We start from the raw sequence: 25,197 nt of genomic DNA on the forward strand, positions 1-25,197 counted from the left end.
GCTGAGCAAGCTTTTCTGACAGCAGCACGAGAGCAGCAATAAATGTGAAACGTGGTCAAACTGGCAAACCAAAGCTTTATTTTTTTTAAAGTCTTTGCTACAGTACCTAGGACTGTGCTCTATACATAATTAACAATCATTCCTTAAAGATCTGTATTTGGCACCAGTTTGTGTTTACCTCAAACACTTGTGGGGAGGATTAATTTCAACTCAGATTTGGTTTTTCAACAGTACAGGAGCTGCCATCATGAAGCCAATTAGCTGAGCTATTGGAGAAGCTTAAAAACAAAACAAAACAAAACCCCCAAAGTCCTTATCTAAACCAACACGTTATAGGAGCTCCAAAACAGAGGTCAAACATTAAAAGGCTGATATAGGCTCAAGTGGTTTATAAAACCTATAAAAAAAGACTACACCAGCAAATATGCCCTTTCTGTCCACACGGTTTAGAAATTAATGCAGGGATCAACACTCGCTAGCTGGAAGTTTTGTTATGGGAGAACTGCACATATACCAACAGGAGAACCCCAAAATCAAATGTTAAAATGCTCCAGTTTCCAATCCACATAGAAGGAGAGAGATTCACAGGAAGATTCAATCAATCCAGGAAATGGTTAATTGGTTGGGCAGTTCAGACTTCCCCCAGCAACCACCGTGCCACTCACACACACAGTTTCACATGTACACGGCTCAATCCCATTCCAATTCCTCGTGGAATAAAAGGATCCCAGGCTCTAGGGAGCCTTTCCCTATCATGCAAGAAATAAGTCTGGCTGTGCTTTAATCACCATCATGTATTACTTCAGCCACAGAGTACCAGGCAGGTTAAGTAGAAATGCACAGTTTTTTAGCTCATCATCTCTGCAGAAGTGTTTGAGAGGCTCAGTTCCTGGAGAGTTCAGGGTTGGCACACAGACAGTCTCTCTATGCAGACTCACTGGCCTCTACTGGCTTAATCATGTGGTCTGGTTTGTTGCCAGCAGCATAGTGATCCCACATCTGAAGATAAAGCCGCTCCAGGTCCATTGTGTACTGTTTGGTGTTGAACAAAGGACTGGATATTCTCTGCTTCCAGACTTTGCCACGGATTTTTTTCAGGCTATAAAAAACAGAGTTCAAGCAGTCACCACATGTTCCAAACATTTCACAGAATGGAAGGGGTTGGAAGGGACCTTTAGAGACCATCCAACCCAGTCAAATCCCCCTGCTAAAGCAGGTCACCTAGATCAGCTCACACTTATGATACTGTTTATTTTTGACATCTACTATTTTCAGCTATGTCAGAACAGTTTTGCTCCTCTACTACCACCAAATTCATATTGCAGTTTGCTCCTCCCATCACTTCTGATACAGACCACTTCAACTGTACATTAAGTTGTGGCTTTATCTATACTGCAATAGCTTCTGGCAGCACAATTTTAACTCACAGTAATTGACAAATTGTCTAGTGTTCAATTTTAAAAGTACAAAAGAAGAACTATATTGCACTTTTTACCAGGTAAGAGCCTGCACATGAGCAATTTCTTCAGAACAGGTAGCATTGCTAGTCAATTGGGAGTGCTGTTATGTTTGCTGGAAAAGCAGAAGCAAGAAAAGAAACTTCTCTATGAGGACTGCCAAGCTCTTTTAAATATTAAAATATACTGAAGATTAAAACTATTGGTAAGTCTCAGCCCTGTGCCCAAATACAGCACTTTACATTCTTGATGTTACCATATTACAGCTTTACTTACTATTCCAGATCAGTCCCCAGTTTCACAGCAATATCCTCATATTCTTGCCTACTTTTTGCAATGAGCTCAAGGCAACCCAGGCAAGTGAGCTGAGAGGCAGCAACTCGTGATGCAAGAGTCTCTCCTGTGAAAGAAAAAACAAAAAGGATAGTGGAGTTCCTTTCCTTCTGCCTCTACAAGAGGCAAAGTTTCCTGGGCTTGCTGTTTGTTATCAGAAAATGACTAATACTTAAAGCTATCTGCTGTATGTAGGTTCCCCACTGCATTACCTGGCATAGTGACCATTGGGGTCCCAGCCCAGAGTACATCCATCCCAGTCGTGTGGCCATTGCAAAGAGGAGTGTCTAGACAAACATCAGCCAACTGCCCTCTCCTCACATGTTCTTCTTTGGGGGCAACAGGAGAAAAGATGATTCGGTTTTGGGAAAGCCCCAAGTTTTGTGCATACTGCTGGATATTGGGCTCTCCTACAGCTGGGAAACGTAGCAGCCACAGCACACTGTTCGGAACTCTTTTCAGGATCTGTAACAAAAATAAAGCAGCAAATGTTGATAGTTCAGTTAGAAACAGTTCCTTTCCAAACAAGAAATTACCACATACCAAAATGAAGCAAAAGGCATAATCATTCAAAAGTTTTAATCTTCTGAGGTATAGAACAGGAGAAAAACAGATCACCATTTTGAATGGAGTAATCAGGATTGCATTTCTAATCCCACTGAAAGAAATGGCAACTCTGAGAAGCAGTTCTTAAAAGCAGGACTTGGAAAGTCCTGAAATTTATCTTCTCGTTTATTTATAGGTCTATGCCATGGAATATGCTCACATCTTCCCTATGAGGAAAGGCTGCAGAACTGGGGCTGTTTAGTCTGGAGGATACTGCACAGGGACCTCATTGATAATTGAAAATATCTCAATGGTGGGTGTCAGAAGGTTAGGGCAGCACTTTTTACTGTTGTATCCAGTGACAGGACAAGGGTTAATGGAACAAGTTGGAACACAAAAAGTTCCATCTAAACATAAGGAAAAATGATTTCACTGTGGAAGTGAGGGAGCCCTGGCCCAGGCTGCCCAGGGAGAGTGTGGAGGCTCCTGCTCTTGAGGGCTTCAAAACCACCTGGACATGTTCCCTGTGTGACCTGATCTAGGTGGAGCTGCTTTAGCAGGGGAGTTGGACTGGATGATCTCTAAAGGTCCCTTCAAATCCTATCCATTCTGTGATTCTATGATCTCTCAATCTACCAACTGCCAAGATCATTTAAGACTTAAGTTTATTTCCACTTATTTCCCTTGTATTTACCAGCATGTATCAACTGTTCAAGACTTAATTTTTCACTGGATAGAAGCACAGATGCGACTTGAAGTAAACCTCAAAACAATAAATCTATATTCTGTTAAATCTAAGTCCTGCAACATGAGCATTTAAGGATTCACATGGCTCGGGGTCAGTTTTCCACAGAACAGTTACAGTTTTAACTTGCATGAAGTTTCTGCCAACTTCAACAGAACAGTTGTGTTCCAGAAGTCTGACCTTAGATTTTGTATTAGACAAAAATACTCACATTAGCCCACATCTGCAAAGTGGAAGGATCAATCTTATACAGCTGATTGAAGTTACAGTACACAACAGCATCCTCTGGTAAGCCATACTGAGAACGGGTAGTAACAATTATAGTTCGTGGAACTTCTTCACCAGTTGCTGCTTTGTTGTTAATCTAAAGAAAAAGAAAAAGGTATTGAGGATTGAAACTGTAGGAAACAAGACTATGCCCTGTGGAATTGTCCTGAGACACACTGCAATGTGTTAGCATCCTAAGGTACTGTAAACTTATCTTTGATTCTTTGTGAAACAAAACTGTCTACTTAGCCCTAACCTGAATTTAACTGGCATACATACACAACTTGTGGATGCCACAATGTTGCAACAACCAAGGCACAAAACACAAGTGTTCTCATGCCCTTGCTACATCTCACTGAAATTTCAAGTAACTGGAATAACTGGAAAGAAGAATCATATAGAGAGGGATTACATATGAAATGAAAACTTCAAGGAAGAATAAAAAGTATTTAGAAAGCAAAGGGTTTCTTTTTGTTGGTTTGATTTAATGGGCTTTTTTGGTCTTGGGTTTGTTTTTGTGGGGGTTTCTTAAGATAAAAGACGACAGACACATAACAGATATTTAAGACAGAAGAGAGATTAATATCTGACTGACAGATTGTAAAGAACTAGCTGCTGACAAGAAAATAATGGGCAATGCTGAAACCTGGACTAGAAAAGTTATTCATGGACTTTCAAAAAAAGAATGGATCTTGCAGTTTTAGCAAAAGAATGTGCTAACAAAAACCAGCAGAAGATGAAGCTGGGATAACGAGCCTACCACACAAGAGTCTGGAGGATCGGTAAAATGGAATATGATTTTTCATTTGTTTATTTTTTTAAACAATGATGGACAACAGTAGGATCAAAGACAGACAGAACTACCAGTACAGACAGGGCTGAACACATATCTAGAGTTTTTTTCTTTATATATAAATTTTATATGCCTATGTATTCAAAATTCAGCTCAGAAGCAGTGAGGTCAGACAAAATAAGCACACTGTTGACTAATATCACATGAATGACAATGACTCACTGTCACTGATTCCATTAGAAAGAGCATGAGATAATTTAGTTCAACAAAAGTTGGTAACAGTACTTCTCCAGATCACTGGGGAGACCTCAAAAACACAATGCACGGTTCTTATCAACCTATGCCTAAAAGTAGTTGGTATCAAATTAAAACAAGACCAAAGAAGGGCTATATCAGTGTGATCCAAAGGTAGAAAGCCTGTCTTAGAAACGCACCAACAGAGCTTACTTTGTTTCATCTCAGAGTGCTCAGTTACCAAGTCTCTATTATTCTCAGGGGACAACAATCTCAGAAAAAAAAAAGCTAGCAAATTTAACTGATCAAACTAAGACACAACCTATTACCAACTTAAAGGCCTCATCTGCAAACAAAAGAACTCATAAAAAGAAATTAAGTAATTCGATTATGGATAGAGCACTGATAATAAAAGGCCTCGTGAAATTACTTAAGGGAAGGGCTGTAAACTGAGTAAAATTCACATGAAAAGAGCTATGCCGACACCAAAACACTGTATTTTTAGAAAGAAAAGAACTGCCACTACCACTAAAATCCCATAAACTGTTAAGCACTGAGAAGTGATGGTAAGGAGATGCAAAAACACTGTTGAGATACAATGGAATAACTGTGCCTGTATTACCCAGCAATCTTTTTCTAAAGAAAAACCCAACTAAAACTGGGTAACAGCTCCCAAATGCCCTGTAGGCAACAAGCAAACCTTGTCTTCAAAGAACCAAAGCGTGTTCTTTATGTAAGACAATTAAATTTCTTTGGACTTTAGATACCTCTTGATATAACCTCTCTCTTTTTGGGGGAAAGATCATCTTCCAGTGCATCTGTGGCTTGTAACACATTTGCAAGTTTCCTTCAGTACCAGAACTAAACAAATCAACATAACTGAAGACAAACATTTGTTTGGAGGTTTTTTTTTCCTTCCTTGCTATGCTTAAATATCCAGATGTAACCTAAAACCCAAGACAACAGTGCCTCACCTGAGTAGTTGCTAATCCATTACTGATGTTGAATCCATTGATAGTTATCTGAATTTGCCCACGATTAATCATTTCAATCACAGCTTCTGCAATTGTGTTCATAGGGATGACTGGCATACTGAGGGCAGCATTGCCATCTGCATTTTCACAACTGTCAGGACACTTCATCTAAGATAAATCACATAAGCATCAGATGAAGAAGTAGCTTCAGGCCCTAAGACTGAACACGTGAAGGAGTAGTTCTCACCTTAACAATCTTAACATCAGGGAGGCTGTCAAGGAAAGCCTTCAAGTCGATGCCATTCAAAACAATTCTGTTATCATAAATATGACCATTGGACTTGAAATCAATGACTGCTTTTTTCTGTTTTACAAAAATAGAATAAAAGTTACAAGACCTCTTAACAAGTACTATATTAAGTGTCACTTTATAAAGACAGTTAAAAGAAACATCTGTCTTCCTACGTACCTTCAGATGGGGGAACATGTTGGCATGGTCTCCAATAAAGAAAGTGTTTGGCATGTAAGCTAATTTCTCTGAATACTGTTCAGCCACCTCAACTGGGGAAGTTTCTTTGTCTGTGATGATATAATCCATGAACAATGCCCCACTGGTTCCAGGATAACCTAGCCACATTGCCTAAAAAACAAGAAAGGAAGACTCCAGTCCCAGGAGCACTGCAAAAACAGAGGAAGTCAAAACTCAACAAGTCCACTCTTCCACCTACAGATGAAGCTTCTCCTTGAACTGGAATTTCACCAAGTCTAATGAGATGAAAATGTAACTCAGTTCAACAACTGCTTCAAATAACATTTCTTTGTGCCAATGGCATACAGGAACCTCACTGAATTAACTTAAGTTACCTGAATAGGCGCTGGTCTCAGGGCAAATAATTCATTTCGAGCCCCTTTGGTGTAGCCATTCATATTAATGAGGATGTGTATCCCATCCTGATGGATGCGATCTGCTGCTTTTCCATTACATGGTATCTGAAGTAAAGGCATAAATAAAGGTTCTTTATGTTTTTAGTCTTTCAGTAATAAATGTTGTTGGCTCTCAGTGTACTGACAAACATGTCAGCTGAGTAATTTGAGACTTTTAAGTCTTGTTACTCATGGAGGTTAAAATCCTCAACTCCATTAAAAAGAAACCAAGCTGTTGAAGCCAAGAGAAATGTAAGTTTGCTAGGCACAGCTGAAGCAGTTGCTGACACAAATTGCAATGGTGGTACCTGAAAATTGCATCTGTGTAACTCAAATCGGAAGAGTGATACCTAGAATTGCCAAGCTCAGCAAGTCATACAGAAAAGTATCATAAATGGACCACAGATGAAACTTCAATCAACACTGATACTGCTTCAGCTCTCAGCTAAATCGAAACCAAATAACAACAACTTCACACAAGGTATTAGCAATGACTTCCAAAAAGAGCAGCAAAGCCTTGGAAATGACCGTGGGTCTCTTCTAATACTGAAAAGAATTTCCAAAAGACTTAAATTTCTAACTATTATCTTAAAACCTAATGGATGGGTCATTCAATATTGTTAATACTACTTTTTAATAATCACACAGAGGTCACACAATCACCACTGCAGGCCAGGTGAGCTGTAACACCAACACATCTACAAATTCCACAATTCTCCAGGCTAATATCAGCCTAATTCAAAAGATGATTGCAACTAAAAGTCTCAAACTACAGGCTGGTCTCTTTATTCATATAGGTCAATGCATCTAAAGGTCAATGCATCAAAAAAACCCTCACCTGAGATAAGTCAATGAAGTGATTTGCTTCAGCCATCACTTTTACACGGAAGTTGGTACCATCATCAGGACTCAGGGCATAACAGAATACCTAGAACATGAAGCATCATAAAACTGACTCTGCAACAACTTGCCAACAAAATTACTTTGCTAGAAAAAAATACGGTATTGCAATTTTAAATGACATTAGCAAAACTACCTCTAGTTTCACACAAATGCTATTATATTTACTTGTATGGCATTTACCAGGTAAGAAAGAAAGGAAAAGAAACAAACAAAAAAAACATTGAGCATTTGACACAGTTTCACTGGGCCCCAGCTTTACCTAGTTCTGATGCTAGAGTATGGCAGAGAAGCTTGCACAGACATATATGTTCTCACCGGGGCACAAGGTAAAGTCTCCTTAAAAATTGTTTTGCATAAGCATTACCTTCTCTAAGAATGCCTTTTACAAGGTATCTTTACATTTGTAATTAGTGAGAATCACAACCATAACTCAGTTTGAACAGACAAGGTAAGCCCTGGGGAAGATTTTTAACAGATTCTTTGAAGAGTGACTAGTCCTCTCCAATTAAGAAACTGCAAATCTATCTGAGAAACTCAAGGTTGACACATTATGCAAACAGGCATCTTTAGCTGACTTAGCACATAGCTATAGAACAAACAGAAATGGTATGAAGAAATTATGTTGCAGGACAAACGCATGAGTTTAGTAAAATAACAGGTATCTTCTATTTAGTTTTTGAATTAAGTTCTGTAGAGCTTTATAAATTGAGAAAACAAAGATTGGACTTTGTCTGGTCAGACCAATCTGTAGTTCATGCTTGTGATTCAGGTATCCAGGGAAAAAAATACATATAAAGAAAACAGCAGTAGAGAGTGAAGAAACAAGAGGCTTATCTGTAAATCAGAAGTAACCAGGCAGTAGTAGATTGAGGTTAAAACATGCCTACTCAAAGAACACCAACTGAAGCTTTAAAATAAATGTTCATAGGCCACAAATCCTACCCACAGTAATTCTATGGAGAGTTTACCTACCTTCTAAATAACACTTCCATTTGGTAAAGGAAGATGCCTCAGGCTGGAGAAAATTCAATCCATAAAAAAGGCTCACTAAACTCCCACCAAAAACGAAACAAAACCAAACCAAACTCACTGAAAAAAATTGTCCTTAGTTTAGCTGCTTGCACCAAGAGAAAGAAAGTGCCACTTAAGAGCCATATTTAAAGCTTTAAGCATACCAATCATATTTTACCTCAAACTTTTCTGGGTTATGCATGCCTGGGATTGACTGCATTAGATGTGAGGTTGGATGGTTTCCAAAATCAGAGCTCACATAACCAATACGAAGCCGACCTTCACTGGCCTTCAGATCCTTGGGATGTTCATATGGTGGCTTGTGAAGAACATTAATCTATCAAAGAAACATACACAAGTGTTTATTAACTCAGCAACCAAACCCAAATGCTAACAGAGGGACAAAAAAAATCCCAAGAGTTTGTAGAATCAGTTTTATCCCACATTCAAGTAAGTGGTCTGTGGGTATCTGTTGTTTCCAACCTGCATTCTATGTATTCCACTGGAGCTCCACAAACTGTTAGGAGATGTCATGTACCTCCTTCAGACAAATAAAGACAAACAAGCTGATATTTCTGCTTTTCTACCAGGTTCTTTTTAGTATTCTGGCACTGATTATTAAATACACTGACACCACAGTACTACATCCAGAAAGTTCTCACACTACAAGACACTTGCGACCAGTATAGCATCCCTGTGAAGCACAGAAGCATGTTCTTATGCCCAAACATCAGCTTGTAGCCACTATCACTGCCAGCATTATCAGGCTATTGAGACAAGCCACTTTCGAACTAGCTGTCTGAAAGCTAAGTGTTCTGAAGTTTGAGATATTTCTATTAGCTAACCAGACTCTTCCACCGGCTGATAGTGTATTTTCCATTGTAACTGGCAAGCTGCTTGTGTAGTCCAGTCCAACACAAGCATCAACAGCTATGACTCTCTGTCATAAGGTCATTAACCTTACAAAGGTTAATACTAACTTCGCAAGAATTAAACTGCTGGCAGGAACAGGCAAAAACAAAAAGTACTTCAATGGGCCTCTGTAAGTCTTTTTACCTTGTCCAAACACAGATTTCCATGTCTCTCAGCAATAGCCTTCCTAAAACTGTGGGAAAGGGGATACAGCATGCTATGATGTGGGTGGACAGAAGGCAGTCTGTTTTTCTCCAGCTGATCAGCTACAATGCTAACCAGCTTCTTCATTCTTTCATCATAGTCTGTCCAGTCACAGACAATCTAGGAAAAGGAAAAATTTAAAGATTAAGACAACAGCTTCCTTTAATCTATATCAGATGCTTCACAAGTTACATCTAATGCTTCCAAAAATGGAAGCAAGAACGTCAGTAACTGCTGCTGATGATTGTATAATCTTATTTTCTGACTTAATTTGCTCTTCACATTTAAATTACTGATTGACTGAGGTGATCAAGCTTAGCATTCACTGCAGAGGTGTCTTAAGCATCACAACCAAAGCCTCATCTTCCTCACCTGCAAACAGTGGGCCAAGTTGCAGTAGGCATCTGGGAAATCGGGTTTCAGTTTCAGAGCAGTTCGGTAAGAGGCAATGGCTTCTGGTATATTCCCTGAATCCTGTTAACAACACAGAAATGAGTCAGCAGATAAAAATATCATCAGGGTAAGCGCTCACAGTGCCCCATCATACTCTGCAGAGTGAATCATTCCCATGTGCTACCTTGTGAATAGATGCCAGGTTGCTGTGGGCATCAGCAAATGCTGGGTTTATCTGAATGGCACGGGTGTAGCACTGTAGAGCTCCTTGAACATCTTGCATCTCCTTCAAAGTATTCCCCATATTAGAATAAGCATCTGCAAATGTGGGGCTGATTCTGAGAAATAAAGGTAATATATGTTATATCCAATAAAACAATATATAAAGAATAAAAGACAATGTGTGTTAGAAACAATAAAAGCTCTTTCTCCAGTGAGAACAATACCTATACCTAAACACCCTTTTGGTTTGCAAAGCAACTGTCTGAATTAAAATACAGTGCTCTAAGTCATTTTCTGTACAAATCTAAAGCATTTTCCTGTTCTAAAAGGCTGAGACTATTACAGATAGTATCCATTTACCTAATGGCTTCTTTGTAATGCATCAGAGCTTCTTGTAGCTTTCCTTGCTGTTGCAGAACACTTGCTAAATTTGAATGGGCAGCAGCAAACTCTGGAAACACCTAGAAGAAAAAGAAGCAGAACCTGTGACTCAAATGCCCCAAGCAAATCATATAAAAAAAATACTTGTCTATTTCTTTCTTATCTATTTATAGGACTCAAGTCTCCAGGCAGATGTTTCTCCACTTATAACCAAAGAAGGAAAAATCCCTATGTCATTATTACCCATTCCCAACTTCAAGTGCCCACCTCTCCCTTGCCACACTGACTGTACCTCAAGAGCCTTTCGATAGAGACGGACAGCTTCCTCAATATTGCCCTGCTCCCGTTTGATATTCGCTAAGTTGTTGAGAGAATCTGCATGAGTGGGACAAAGTCGAAGAGCTGTATTGTAGCATTCTTCTGCTTCCACCACCTTAAAAAAACCCACAGGGATACTGTTAATATGGCAGTATTTGTTGTAACATCACTCTTTGTAATTCATTACACAATCAGTTGTAACAAGTTTGCGGTGAAGATTATCTGCATTAGCTTTCCTTATGACTGACTAAATGAAGGTAACATCCCATGTTAATAAAGCTGATGGCATCTGCTGTCTAAAATAAACATTCATCATACTTCTAAAACATTTTAAAGGAAAAAAAAAAAGTACTCCTTACACTGCCTTTCTCCTTCAAGGCGTTGGCCAAGTTACAATAGGCATCAGGGAAGTGGGGTTGCAGTTCAATAGCCCTCCTGTAGGTGTCTATTGCTAAGTCTATCAGTCCTTGCTCATAATACACACAGGCAAGGTTGCCGTGCACAACTGCATGATTTGGACTCAAACTCAAGGCTCGTAGATAAGCTGCTACAGCTCTGTAACAAGAAAAAGAAGGTAAACAATCATCCACAGGGCAGCAATTATATTTACCTTGCTCATAAAAAGACCCATATTAAACAAACTTCAAGGGATATGTATTATTAATACACAGAAATTCATCCTGGACGATGTTACTGGAAACACAGAAGAGTACTCCCTGATTGAAGGGATGAATTATTATTACTATTCATATGATTTTAAAGCTAGGCTGAATTCTGTAATGACTAGCAGACTAGAAGTATTTTGTAAATAGGAATGTTTTCTTCCCACTTGATTCTTTAGTGATCAATGTTAAGTCTTCTGGAAAACAAAAGTAAAGCTTTCATCTACCTTTTTTAAACACTCCTCATTACTAGAATACGCATGAGACTGCTCCATTTCTTCCCCCCAGTATATTATTCAATTGTAACAACATAAGTAGTATCATATTAGTATGTCTTTTACTCTCTCTGCTAACCTAATACATGTATCATGCTTTAATTATATTTCAAACCTCATTTTGTTGAAAAGTGAGACCTTTAATTGTATACTCTCATAGCACTATGTAAGTGACTGATGTATTCACATTCAATTGCTGAAAAGTCACAATAGTACACAGAGTAAGTAGACTCTCAAAGAGTTGACATCAGCCCTAAACTGAGGAAACATGACCTTGTTTGGGCCACTAATTGGTGGTTAAAACAGACATCAGTTAATGATTTACAGTGTGTGCAATGCAACTAGTTCAAATAATTAACCTGTTGCCTGCAAGCTTTTATTAAATTTGGAGCCACAAGCCACAGCTACCGGAAACTGAAATCCAATCAGCAGATGCAATATGGCATGTTACATATAAACAACACAGCCTGGATCTTCTTCCAGAAACAAAAGTTAACAGTCATGTATCAGATTAGAGGGTTCAAAACTAGTTCAAAAAGACAGCAACTGTACTGTAATCTCATGCAATAACGCAATGCTAACACATAACACCAACATTCAAACGGACACTTAGCTGAATTTCAGCTTGTATTACATAAAAGGATAGAAGAGACAAACTTGTAGATCATGTCCTGAATCACATAATGAAAACAGAGAACTCCAAGGTTCATGCCTTTCTTGGCCACCTTAACTTCACCCACTCCCAGACTAAATTTCAAATCTACTTGCATCACTACCTTCAGAACCAATAATTTTTAACGCTTTATTAAGTACAGGAAAGTAAGCTAAAGGAATACATTCCACAGGTTCTGGTTTCATTTCAAAGTCATTTGCTTGTTTTGCTTACAGAAGTCTTTGCTATGCTGTCCAAAGAGATTTTACATCAGGAACAAAATTTCTAGTGGGATACATCTGACAGACCACTGACAGAGCAACAATACTCAGCTGCTTACCTGTCAAATATTCTTGCCTCCTTCAGGACATTTCCCAGATTGATGTAAGCATCCAAAAAATTTGGGTCAAGTGTTACAGCCTGAAAATATTTTTGAAGTAACAGTTTTGAGCATTAACACAAAAACATTCTCTAACGAAACCTAGTTGGGTTTTGGGGTCAGTTTTGTTGCTGGTGCTAGTTTGGGTTTATTTTTGTTTAAAAACTGACAAACCCAACCTGTAAAGCATCTAAGACTTTATCAGTAACCTAGTGAGAAAGGAAAACTTAAGCTATATAAATTAATCACAGAGTATCAAAGTTACTTATCTGTAGGGAAAACAGCATACACTACCTTCCAGTTTTTTCATTTGCTTACCTAGTCAGTTGCAACTACTGCAGAATAAGGTGTTGAACACTTATTTCATGTTAGGCTAATCACACTTAACACTCCTGCCTACCAGTGCTATGCTGCCTTTCATTTGTTTTTAAGGGAGGAAAGTCTGTAAAGTCTGATCCATGTCCTTTATCTACTGCAAAATAAGACAGCATTTAAAACTTTAGTAGCCCAGGAAAAGACACAGAACTTCACAAAACCGAGTAAAGAGCAAATACATCATGTCTGTAGGGAAAATGTAGCAGCCATTTAACTGAAACATTTTAACTCCCTTCACATCTAATAAAATGTAGGAAAATTAACAACCGATAAAGTTAGAGAAGTTGCAGTAATAGGCTACATGTGAGCATTTGACAGACCACACTCCTACAGTCACTCTCAAGGGAACTATTATTTCCAAATTGAATAAAAATGCCAAGCAGTTAAAGCTGTATTTGTAGATTTTAACTCTCAAATATCAGCAAAAAACTGTTCTCCACATTAAATCCAGCTTTAGGTCACTTTAGAGACTTAAGAGATATGTACAAACTGAATGAAAATGCTAACCAGAAGGCATCAGACAATTACTTAATGACACCAATCTAGAGAAGTCTGAAACAACAACACTGAAAAAATAATCTCAGAGAAGAAGAATTAATGTGTCACTTAAAACTGTTCTCCTCAGTTACTCAAAGGACACCAATACCTGAAACAAAATCACAATGGAAATTTATTTTAAGCAGAAAGAGGTTTCTTCCTCTCACATATGAAACACACAAAATATTATTCCCATCAAATTCGGTTTAAAAAAAAATTACAGAAAGGAGAGTAAGAACTTCATGAACTTTGTGATATTTGACATGTGTGTAAAGTTGTCAGGGCAACTCTACAGGGCAAATGTATCTCTCTACTGGCACACAGTCTGAAACATCAGGAATAAAAACCCTACTAATCACAGAATCATAGAATGGTGGGGGTTGGAAAGGACCTTTAGAGATCATCCAGTCCAATCCCCTGCTAAAGCAGCTCCACCTAGATCAGGTCACACAGGAACGTGCCCAGGTGGCTCTTGAAAACTCCCAGAGCAGGAGCCTCCACACCCTCCGCGGGCAGCCTGGGCCAGGGCTCCCTCATCTCAACACAGAAAGAGTTTTTCCTTATATTTAAATGGAACTTTCTGTGTTCCACCTTCTTTCCATCACCCCTTGTCCTGTTGCTAGATACCACAGAAAAAAAGTGCTGCCCCAACCTCCTGACACCCACCAATTAGATATTTGTAAATATTAATGAGACTCCCCCCCCGTCTCCTCCAGACTAAACAGCCCCCGGTCCCACAGTCTTTCTTTCTTTTTTATAAGATGCTCCAGTCCCATGATCATTTTGATGGTCCTGTGCTGGACTCTCTCCAAAGTTCCCTGTCACTCTTGAGTTAGGCAGCCCAGAGCTGGACACAGTATTTCAGATGAGATGTGAAGTAACTGGTACATAAGTTCTCTGCTGATCAAAACAGTTCTATCACTTACAAGTAGACAACTGCACATACCTCAAAATCTAACAGTGAATCTAATTAGCTTACATAGTTACCTTTTCAAAGTGATGAATTGCAAGCCAAATTTCTCCTTGGGCGTTGAAAACACAGCCAAGATTACTCCAAGCCACTGCAAAGTTTGGTTGAGTCTCAATTGCTTTTAAGTAACAGGCCTTGGAACAGTTAAAGAAGAGAGATACAAGGGAAGGGGAATATTTGTAAAAAGAAAAAAATTGAGAAAAAATAATTGTTAGTATGCCTTCTCTAACCAGCCAAAAGTGACCCTGCAGTATAGGCTAGCTTGCGCCAAAACTAATGCGCTGCAAACTGTTGTTGATCCTGCGCCAGCGCAAACCAAAACCCAGGTGCAAGCCCACCATTCTTCAGTTATGCTGATAACAAATTAACTGGTCTTTAGAGAAAAGGTTACCACCGAAAGCATCTCAGAAATAATTCTAGTAGCTAACAGAAACATCTCAAGGGGATAAAAACAAAAGGTTACTGTGTAAAAACAACTTCACCATCAAACAAAATTATTAACAAAACAGAAATGACTTTAAAAGAGACAAAAACTCCTGACAAAAAAATGAAGCCGTTGGTTTTAATTGTCCTTGTCGCATGAGATGACACACACACACCTCCCCCTCTATCTTGTGCCCCATTTCTTCAAGCACATTCAACCTCCTGCAGCTTCCAAACCTCAAATGACAGACTTGCATGAAGGTTTAGGTCCCTGTAATGCAAGCGCAAGAAATCGCTGCGCATCCTAAAGAGCACGGCGCCACGCTATCGCTGCGAACTGCTTTGCTAGATTCCTTGCCCCTAGGCTCAGTGAACGGCCAACCAGAATCATTAATCTGCCAGACAGGCCCAGTCAGAAACTCGCACTTAAAATTTGACGTTTGGATTCTAAACTGCATTACAACCCAATTTTATCCAAAAGGCTACAGCCTGGAGCTTGGGCAGTCACCCAATCAGAGATTAATCATCTAGTCAACCGTTCACGGGGGCTTAATCGCACGCAATGCGCGTTACCGCTGCGCAGCCTTTGCGCTACTGCAGGATCACAGCGCATCATCAGAAGAGCAGAACGCTGCAATCCAAACAAAGAAGAAAAAAGGAAAAAAATGAACAACCAGAAGAGTTAGAAGCTTTTACTATTAACTATCTCCAATTATTTCTTTAAAAAAAAATATTTTAATTTACTTTTACTTTATTTCTTTGAAAGAATTTGTGGCTACTAGTATAAAATATTCTTACATTACTTGTTTGTAATTAAATATTTTAAGCTGTTTCTGAAGCCACAAGACAGAAGATTCAGGCATGGAGGCAAATGGTTTTGCTGTGGCAGTTACAAACCCGTTACCATATTTCTCATCATGTGACTTTTCGGTGCGTTCCTTGCTGGAAGAGGAGGAGGAGGTGTGTGTCTGCCCTAGATCCAGGCCTCGAGCTCCCTTCAGCGAGGCACCTTACGCATGGAATAGGAGGTTTCACCCACCTGAAACCTTCTAAATACAATATCAGTGGTGAAAAACCAAAAACAAGAGAGAAAATAAAACAAGATCATTAGTAAGAGTTCAACAAAGCAATTGCATTTTTTTGGATATGTCTTAACACATGGGAATGAGGACAATCTGTCTGTAACAAGGGAGACATGCAGAAGGGAGAGGGTTAATCAGGGCAATTGCATACAGCAGGGACTTTTTTTTTTTGGAAGAAAGGCTCTGAAATATCTACAAAGAAATGAAATTTTAGTTCAAACTGTAAGGAATCTGCTGGCTTGATCTTTCAAATGGACTGATAACCAAAGAAACACGTTGCAATTTACTCAGGATGTTTTTCCTTGTTTATTAAGTTCTCACAAAACGGAATAACACTTTCAAACTAGGTGTCTCCAGAGCTCTGAAACAAAGAAGTCAGCAACCTAAGGCAGGCGCAGTGTCTTGGCCTATACCAGTCACACTAAAGCTGCAGTGAAGTGCAATTCATGTTAGCTGTCCGCTTGGTGGGCTGAGAACCAAGTGTCTCAAAAGACTGTTCAAACTCTAAACGCTGCTACAAAATATTTCCAACCTGGATCTGACCAAATCAATTCAGCTACCCTAGCATGGTATGTGTATCCAAGTTGTTAAAAGTGAAATCGAAAACATAATGAACTTTGAACCTTCAACTCCCGTTAACCCCATAAAGATCGTAACCCTCCCCGAATGGTACTGCAGCCAAACAGACAGCTACGCTGTTCATACACTCCACTTTTGAGCATGCGCGTGGGGCTTGGAGTGACAGACGTGGAGTCCAGATCACTCCACACTCCTCACCCCTGCAGCGCGGACGCGTAAGGTGGCTTGTAACAAGACAATTTCTTTGTGCAATCCAAGTTTTAAAATGCCAAGAATTTTCAACTCATCTTGGTGTTCGAATTCTCAGTTTAGGAAACACAAGACTGCTATAAGCCACCTTTCCACTACAGCAAGTTTTCTTTCGATCAGTTCATTTCCCAAACAAACCAGCTTTGTCCTTCCGATTTCTTTATTTTGAGGGCGGGGACAGGGAAGACATAAAGAAAAGATATTTGGGGGGGGAGGGTTTGCATACTGCAGCTATTGGTCATTTACTAGCCTTTCTTCCACTATCAAGGGAAGGGAAAAGTTAAAAGAATAAAAAAATCTTTAAAAGCCAATATTACAAGGTAACATTTGGATAAGTTTCTTCTCCACTTACAAGCCACAAAGGACTTTAGAAGAGCAGCATTTTCAATAGCACCTGCATCGTACAGGGATCTCGAGCTAACCACAGGCTCTCTGCTCGGCACCAGCAGGCAAGCCTCAGATTTGAAGGACTGTTACTTATTTCCAGATAAGAGCATGATGGAGTCCCTGCCCAATACTTCAGAATGGTATCAGATAGTCTAGTTCAGCAGAAAGGCTTGGTAATGTTCCATTTCTCGACTTAAACCAACTTTTAAACATGGACATGCCATATCTTGCCCTGCAACTACTCTGGGGTGTTTTCAGTGCCTTCAGTTTTCAGCAGTTTCTCAGACTTTCTGTAGATCAACGCAGATCTGAAGACTTGGTGCAAAGTTCAAGTTTTCAAAACACTGACGTTTACATGTATTCTACCCAACACCTACCTTGGCTTCTTCCAAGCGACCCAGGGCTTTGAGCAGGTTCCCCAGGTCACTACGAACACAGTACAAGTCCTGAAAAATCAAAGTCACACTGTCAGCTTCAGGACTTCAGATGCCTACACAAAGAACTTGCAAAGGAATGGTCTACAGCTTCTTTTAAATTCTTTAAATACATCCTTTCAATAAATAAAGTACAAATGTAAATTATTTGTCTTGACCTAACATTACAGTCACAGAATCACAGACTCTTAAGGGCTGGAAGGGACCTTAAAGATAATCCAGTGCAACCGTCCCTGCCAGAGCAGCACCACCTAGAGTAGGTCACATAGGAACTCATCCACTTGGGTTTGAATGTCTCCAGAGAAGGAGACTCTACAACACATCTGGGCATCCCCTTCCAGTGCTCCCTCACTTCAACAGGGAAGAAATTCTTGCTTGTATTTCTTTGGAACCTCTTATGTTCCCGCTTATACCTATTGCCCCTTGTCCCACCATTGGCCAGCACTGAGAACAGCCTGGCTCCATCCTCCTCACACCCATCCCTTACATTATTTGTAAACATGAATGAGGTCACCCCTCAGTCTCCTCTTCTCCAAGCTAAAGAGCCCCAGCTCCCTCAGCCTTTCATCACAAGGGAGATGCTCCACTCCATCATCTTTGTGGCCCCATGCTGAACCCTCTCCAGTAGCTCCCTGTCCTTGAACTGAGGGGCCCAGAACTGGATACAATATAAAATACAACCATAAAGTAACAAAGTATTACTCCATACAATCCCTCTTTATACAGAAATGTAAAATTGAAAGCAAATGCCCCCTCAGGCAGCTTTGAAGTCCCCTACCCCTTTTTTTTTCCCCAAGCATGACTGCAAACCTGTATTTTTAAGTTGCACCAATGTCATTATGGCTTTTAAATAGATTATAAACAGTGGTTTTGCTTCCTGTAACCCCAAAGCTGTTTTTCTCCCTGTTTCTCCCACTAATGCACTCACTTTCAATAGCCTTGCCACATGTTCTTTATTTGCAGCAGCAGCACAGGCTGCAATTACATTACCTAGCAGTAAATACCATAGAGAATGGAAACACTTTTGTCAACACTAACAAAAAAGTTCACCTAAACAAAACAACTCCTGTAAGAAAACACTATCTTATAGAATTTATAACCAGAGCATAAACTCCACTAATCACACCACTTAGCCTAAGTTTGATGAGTTCCCGCAGACTGTAAGAACACAGCAAAACAATACTCTGAGCTCCTGTTGGACTGGGTTTGAATTGCTTTTTCAAAGGAAAAAAGGATATATGCACTGCAGATCAATGTTGCATTTTAAGCATTTTCTGACAAAATGCATGACCAAAGCCCAGGCAGATACCTTCATCATGCTCAGTAGTACTATACAAATTATTTAAGTGCAATGCAAAATAAATGTAAGATAGCAGTCCAATACAACATTTACTAAAAATGGCAATTCAGAACAGTTACAACCAAAAATCCAAACATCAGATCTATTTTACAGGAGTCACTTACAGATATTCAGTTTCAGCCTATAAAACATAACCAAGGCAACTCCAATGAAATCAGAAATTTGATGAGGATGATAAATTAATACCTGACAATTTTTCAAGCTCTCATCTTCAAGTCTGAGCAGTGATTTTCTCACTACAATGATAACTGCTTTAAAGCACACAAAGCTAAATTTAAGGTTATTCACTGAAACATGTGACTTCAGGGAAAAAAAAGACTACCAACTAAACCCCAATTCCTTGCTTTCTTGTTATCTCAACAATACAGGTAAGAACACAATCAGCAGCTCTCACTACCCTGCAATATAAAATATGTTGTGACAGAAACCTTGGTGTAGAGGTTACAGGGAAACGTTATAATTTGCTTATTCTTTGAAATCTGCTATTTGAACATCCTGAGACAGTAGTACAGAGTTCTATAAAATCAAATGCTACTTACAGGGTTGTACTGAAGGGCAGACACATAGGCCTGTACTGCTCCTTCCATATCCCCTGCAGCTACCAGCGCAGCAGCCAAATTAATATATCCATCAATGAAATCTGGTTTGAGACGTAGTGCATGTCTGTAATGTTCAATTGCTTCCTGTAGCTGTCCACGTTCCTTGTACACATTGCCTAGATTAGAGTATGCTTCGGCCAATAGTGGATTCTGTTTAATAGCCAAAGTGCTGAAGTGAGCAGACCTGAAGAAAATGACAGAAATTAGCAAAAAAATAAAAACCCCAAAATAAACCAAACTGCTAAAAGACTCCCAACACAACACACCACCCCTGACTTTAAGTATTTGCATGTTTACCTAATTACTTCATGAGCAACCCTGCTTAAGTGAATCAAACATACAGTGAACAAACCTGAACTTACAGAGCTGTTTCACGTGTTTAGCCGTTTGTAGCTTCAACTATCAACTCCCCTGTTCCTAGTTTAGATTCTACTACAGACAGACAACTCTCATTTAGAATACATAGGGGTTCAAGTCACCTCATCAAAATTTAACACACTGAAAACACTAGAGAAATCCTGTGAAGCCTCTTCCAACATTTGTATGCTTTAAGCAACGTTCCACTCGATAACTTTCCAAGCAAGACACAGCTGACAGATGTTGATGTATAATTAAGCTGTCTTTTCCTCCATTTTATTTTCCCATATCTGAACTGTTAATACAATTTCATTCAGAAGCCTATATAAAATGAATCTCAGTCAAAAAATCTTACTTCGTTAACCAGCACACACGGATTTAGAGTTATAACAAGTTCAAAACGCCCAAGTCACAGGAAGCATGATGAGAACAGGGAAGAAGAAAGAATATAGAGAAAACTTTCAGATAACAAAAATCCTCAACTGGTCATGCCATTTCCCAAAAAAAAAAAAAAAAATCAGTCTTGCAACTTAAAAAAGGAGAAAACCATAAACCCCTACACTGCAGGCAGACTAAACAAACAAAGCCTTTGTTTACACCCATAAATACCTCCAGTGCACTCTGCTATTAACACTTAGGACATTAAATTAACATGAGAGTAATGGCAAGACCTGTTGTTTGTTGTAAAGCTATCGATTCCAATTTGTATTTCTCTTATCCTAACACAATTCAAAAGGAAGAGTGTTATTTTTGACCAGTCCTTACTGCTGCTATGAAGGTAGTCAGTATTTGCGTTCAGTGATAAAGAAAAAGAAATCCATGTGAGAACAGAACTTTAGTCAGCTATGCTCAGTACTATCAGAGGTGCAAACCATAAAGCAAGCTTGAGAGAACATCTCAAGTGTCCTACCTGTCCAATCTGCGACACTGGAAGTGAATGGACGATAATAATAAAAGCACACCGGTATTATCAGGCTCTTGTCTCCAAAGCTGCATGCAGTGTCTCTCTGCTGCTTCAAAGTCTCCTGCCTGATACTCACGATGAGCCAACTCCGCTAACCCTTGGAAGGAAAGCATACGTTTCGTTGGTTCTGGAGAATCACCAAAACATTTAAGGAGGGGGGAAAACAAAAAGTTAGATAATGGGAACAAAACAAAAACCAAAACAAAGTGAAAAAAAAAAAAGTATACACAACTGAAGGATGAAAATGTCTGACATTACATGAAACACTACAGCACATTGCAGCTTCAACTCTCAGATCTTCATGCCCAATGTATTACTATACTGCTAACATTATCTGTACAAGTCTACAATTTCATCAGCTTGTTACAGGAAACACGTAGACTTGGGAAGACCTGCAGGTAAATTATTTTCCATTAACATGTAATATATCTGAAGAGATATGAGACTGTACTTTGGTTCATAACAGCAGTAGTGCTGCTAGTAGAACAATGGCTCTCCTCACCAAGACTGTAAATCTCATTCTTTGCAGTATTAAAAACAAGTTCTAAAAACTTAACAGGGAAATGAAGGACAGCAGACAAAAACTTCAAAGAAAGTTTTGCTGTGCTGGTAGTGGAAGCCCTTACAAAAAAAAAATAAAGAAGAAAGCAACATGTACAATTCTTTGTATCCTCTATACTGCTACATTCTCTATAAAAAATCCTTCCTGGAAAACAAAAAATTGCCTTGGAGCAGTATCTGAAACAAATACACACTTCAATGATTATGCAATGGGCCTACAACAGGAATCGTTAAACAGGCAGGGTACAGGAAAGGAGTTACTGCTTCTGGAGGTTTATCTGGAACCAGACACAAAATGACTTTAGTGTTTAAGCTACAGTTGTAGAGAACACAATTACTTAAAAGACCACCTGTTTTAGACATAACGACCTTAAACGTGAATGGAAACAAAATTTCTTGGAATGTATGGTTTTGTATTAAAATATAGACAAGTGCAGCTTGGGAAAAAAAAATCACAACTATTCACCACAGAAGAAAGTGATGGCCTTAAAATTCTGCCTTTATACCAGTGACTCTTGCTATTAAAAGGTTTGATTACTGCAGGTATCTCATTTCTCCACTTGGGGAGAAATAATTTCCAGTATTCTGTAGTCTTTTTAATATCACTCTTGAAATGTTGCCCACCTGGACTTAAAGAGTAAATTTTGCATTTAAATGAACCAGACAAATCATTCCTACTACAAGGAAGCCCCTCAGCATCTGACTACATATCCTTTTGCAGTCAGATACCACAAAAATCCTCTAAGACACTTCTGTTCTTTCGTGAATAAACAACTCGAAAGGCAAAAGAGATCAGGTACAGAGTTACTATCCACATTTATGAAATTGGGATTGGGGTAACTTATTTCAATTACTTTCAAAATTGCTATTTTCAGTATTTGAAAAATGACAGCACTACTGGAAATTCCAAGGTGCTGACAGTAATGACAATGCCATTAAAAGCCACATAGTTTTAGCCTCTCTGGCAGTCCATGTATTTTCAACTTCTGCTGATGGCACAAACATAGGGAAGCTGGGTAACGGGAAGGGCATATCCCATGGATCTAACTGAATAATTTCTTCTTCAAACAAATTTTAATGGTGTTGTCAACTTTCAAAGCAAAAAAAAAAAAAAGAAACTGTACACTTCCCCTGCATCAAAAAATACTTTAATTCTTATCATAGCTTAGAGAGAAGCTTTCAGTCATTACCAAAATGCTACAGTTTGCTTACTTAACCAAAAACTGAAACTGAAGTTGCAATTCCAGAGGTGCAATTACAGGGGTGAAGGAAGGTGGTGCAGAAATACTGTATTTAACAACTGGGGAATAAGAATTGCTAACAAAAAAGCAAAAAAATACATGGAACTAAACTCTTCTTTCATTTATCAAGTCCCTTCACAAAACCAAACTCCCTAGAAGAGATAAAGCAATTCAATCACTCTACATAAACAGGCAGCCCATCTATCTCCAAGCAAGTATTTTTTCAGTGAGCTCCTCGAGGTTCACTGTCAAGTACAAAGCGGACCAGCTATATCACAAAGTTCTAAATGAGCTACTTTTTGTCTGGAAAAGTTCTGTAACCTAAAGAATCCATAACACAGCCATCAATGGTTGCTCACTGAATCCATTTCTAAAGAAAACACTTGCAGGGAAGAGTCACAGACAGAAAAATCTCTTATAAAGTCTTGTATATGTGAATTTGTGCTACATGCACTGACTATGACCTTGGAAAAGCCTCGTACTGCAATGACAAAGACCTTTCCTGAGACTTCTACAGAACAGAAGCAAAAAGAAAACCTGCAGAGAACCACCACAAATGTGCCCAAGGCCACCTTTTTTCCCTAAATAACACCCTAAGCATTTAGCATATGCTTACATTTAGATAACATGTAGGCCCAGTCAGTTACCACCTCCGTTTGGGAGGTGCTGGTGGTGACAAGGCACACAGGACTCTCTCCCCGAGTATGCACACGTTCTTTTCACCTCCCCAGATTAAGACTGTAAAAGCATGTGGCTGCCTCAATGACTGGGGATGCAATTCTACTGGAGGAGCAACAAAATACCGTACTACAGCATTATTTTTTCCTCCCATTTTTCCCAGACTTCATTTCAGTTTTTCATACTCTTCCTTCTGGTTACACGAACCCCTAAAAACCTGCAGGATAAGGCTGTGCTTTCTCTTCATCCTTTCAGTAAGAATAATTATTATTCTTACTCCACAGGAAAAGTGAGATTTCTACTCTTTTCTCCCCCGTCTCTCACACTCTGGATCTGTAAACTAAATGTAACACAGGATCTTTCTTAAATAGAGCATGCTATCTTGCTGTCCTGAAAAGTGCTGTCCTTCTAGGCTATGCCACAGAAGACCTGCTCTTTAAGGGAAGCAAGAGAATCTGGAACAGTCAACGTACATTTTGGGTCAGGTTTTTACACTATTTCATCCTCTATAAAAACACAGACACTTGACAGAAGGACAAACACGGTTCTTGGTGTGGTGTTCTCTTATTGCTCATCGCGCCATGCTCCTCCAAGTGCATGCTCGCAGGATGCGGAGGGGCAGCGCCGACGGGAACCCACCGAGGGCTGAGCCCGGGCATGCCGGCAGCCCGCAACAGCCCATCGCTGCCGCGAAGCGAAACAAGCACAAAGGCGGCGGGGTTCGCGCCGGCAGCCACCCTATCCCCCAAACCCCCGCTTCTGGAAAGTTCCGCCGGGAGCGGGCCCGGCGAGGAGCGAGTATACACGTACAGCGAGGCAGGCAGGGCACCGCGGGGCGCAGGCCGCCGCCAGGCCCCGGGCAAGGGCAGGGCCAGGCCTCTCCAGGGCCGCAGCGCTGCGGAGCGCCGGCGCGCCCGTCCCCGCGCGACGGGCCGCGGTACCTGTGCTGTCAGCCACGTTCCCCACGGAAGTCGCCATCGGGAAAGGGGGCCGTCGAGGCTCTAGTGGAAGCGGCAGAAGGCCCACGGCTGCGGAGAGGCCCGGTCGGCTGAAGGGGGCGGCGCAGGACCGAGCTGGCCGCAGTCCCGGCACGCTGAGGCGGCGGCTCCCGAAATGGCGGAGGCAGCAAAGTGTCGAATGGCTGCTGCCGGAACTACCTCCCCTTGGCAAGTAGTGCGGGCGGAGGCAGCCGCGCAGAGCGCCCCACGGTGGCGGAGGGATCCCCACCCTATCGGAACTCGCTGCGTCCCCTTCCGCCGAGCCCGCCCTCCGGCACGCAGACGCGCCCTCGAAGCACAGCGGTTTCGGCGGCTCGGGTATCCTTCCGCGCAAAGCCTTTGCGACAAACTCGCTCCCGCTGCGCGTGCGTAACCGGCCTCCGCCGAGGCGCGGCCTGAGGCGGCCGCGGGGCACTCGGGCACCGGCGCGACCCCCGCCCAGGAACGGCCCCTCACCCTTCACACCTCCCGCAGCTTTACCCACAAAGCGCGGCGGCCCCACGGCTGCGTTTCACACACATCGCCTGAGGCTGCGGCTGCTCTCCCGCTGCCCGACGATGAGGCGGCTCCTGTGAATAACGAGCCATCCTCATGACTCTTAACACCTTCCAAGTTCTGGGGCTGATTGCCACTTAAAAATATGAACTAGGGCAGCTAGTCGAAGTAATGAGGCACTTCATGCTGTGGCTGGAGAGAAAAACCTTCCCTTTACAGAATGAAAAGTGGGTGGTAGTTGTTTACTAACAGCGGGTAGTGTAGTCTGAAGCAGCTTTTTTCCCAATAGACATGCTTATGTCCCAAGAGGACAGTATTTATGA

The 25,197-nt window shown here is 40.5% G+C and overlaps 1 protein-coding gene across 4 annotated transcripts; it reads right to left on the reverse strand.

The window, feature by feature from the left end:
* Positions 1 to 55: 55 nt before the first annotated feature.
* Positions 56 to 24,554, reverse strand: OGT (O-linked N-acetylglucosamine (GlcNAc) transferase). 4 transcript variants are annotated; one of them, XM_062006983.1, is made up of 22 exons: positions 24,323 to 24,554; positions 20,848 to 20,998; positions 19,521 to 19,764; positions 17,565 to 17,633; positions 14,485 to 14,601; positions 12,547 to 12,626; positions 10,977 to 11,172; positions 10,592 to 10,732; positions 10,279 to 10,379; positions 9,881 to 10,034; positions 9,676 to 9,777; positions 9,244 to 9,423; positions 8,366 to 8,524; positions 7,112 to 7,201; positions 6,214 to 6,339; positions 5,819 to 5,989; positions 5,597 to 5,713; positions 5,350 to 5,517; positions 3,293 to 3,445; positions 2,003 to 2,255; positions 1,734 to 1,857; positions 56 to 1,099 (listed from the first exon to the last, which is right to left on the reverse strand). In XM_062006983.1, the coding sequence occupies exons 1-22, from the start codon at positions 24,357 to 24,359 to the stop codon at positions 925 to 927; spliced, it is 3,108 nt and encodes a 1,035-aa protein (XP_061862967.1). In that variant the 5' UTR covers positions 24,360 to 24,554; the 3' UTR covers positions 56 to 924. The 4 variants fall into 4 exon arrangements, with proteins under 4 accessions (XP_061862967.1, XP_061862966.1, XP_061862968.1 ...); XM_062006982.1 differs by having other exon boundaries at positions 20,848 to 21,028; XM_062006984.1 differs by lacking the exons at positions 20,848 to 20,998; positions 24,323 to 24,554 and having other exon boundaries at positions 15,795 to 17,633; positions 19,521 to 19,551.
* Positions 24,555 to 25,197: the final 643 nt, after the last annotated feature.

The sequence above is a fragment of the Colius striatus genome, chromosome 13 (genome assembly GCF_028858725.1).
Source record: "Colius striatus isolate bColStr4 chromosome 13, bColStr4.1.hap1, whole genome shotgun sequence".
Taxonomy (NCBI): Eukaryota; Metazoa; Chordata; class Aves; order Coliiformes; family Coliidae; genus Colius; species Colius striatus.

What these genes read in the sequence shown, in the direction of transcription:
- OGT (XM_062006982.1), bottom strand. Translation starts at nt 24,359, where the DNA reads ATGGCGACTTCCGTGGGGAACGTGGCTGACAGCACAG. An exon ending in GTCGCTTGGAAGAAGCCAAG is followed by an intron (nt 14,602 to 17,564) that starts GTAGGTGTTGGG and finishes AACTGTTCCAAG; the next exon opens with GCCTGTTACTTAAAAGCAAT. An exon ending in ACTTCATTGACTTATCTCAG is followed by an intron (nt 6,340 to 7,111) that starts GTGAGGGTTTTT and finishes CCTTTACTTCAG; the next exon opens with ATACCATGTAATGGAAAAGC.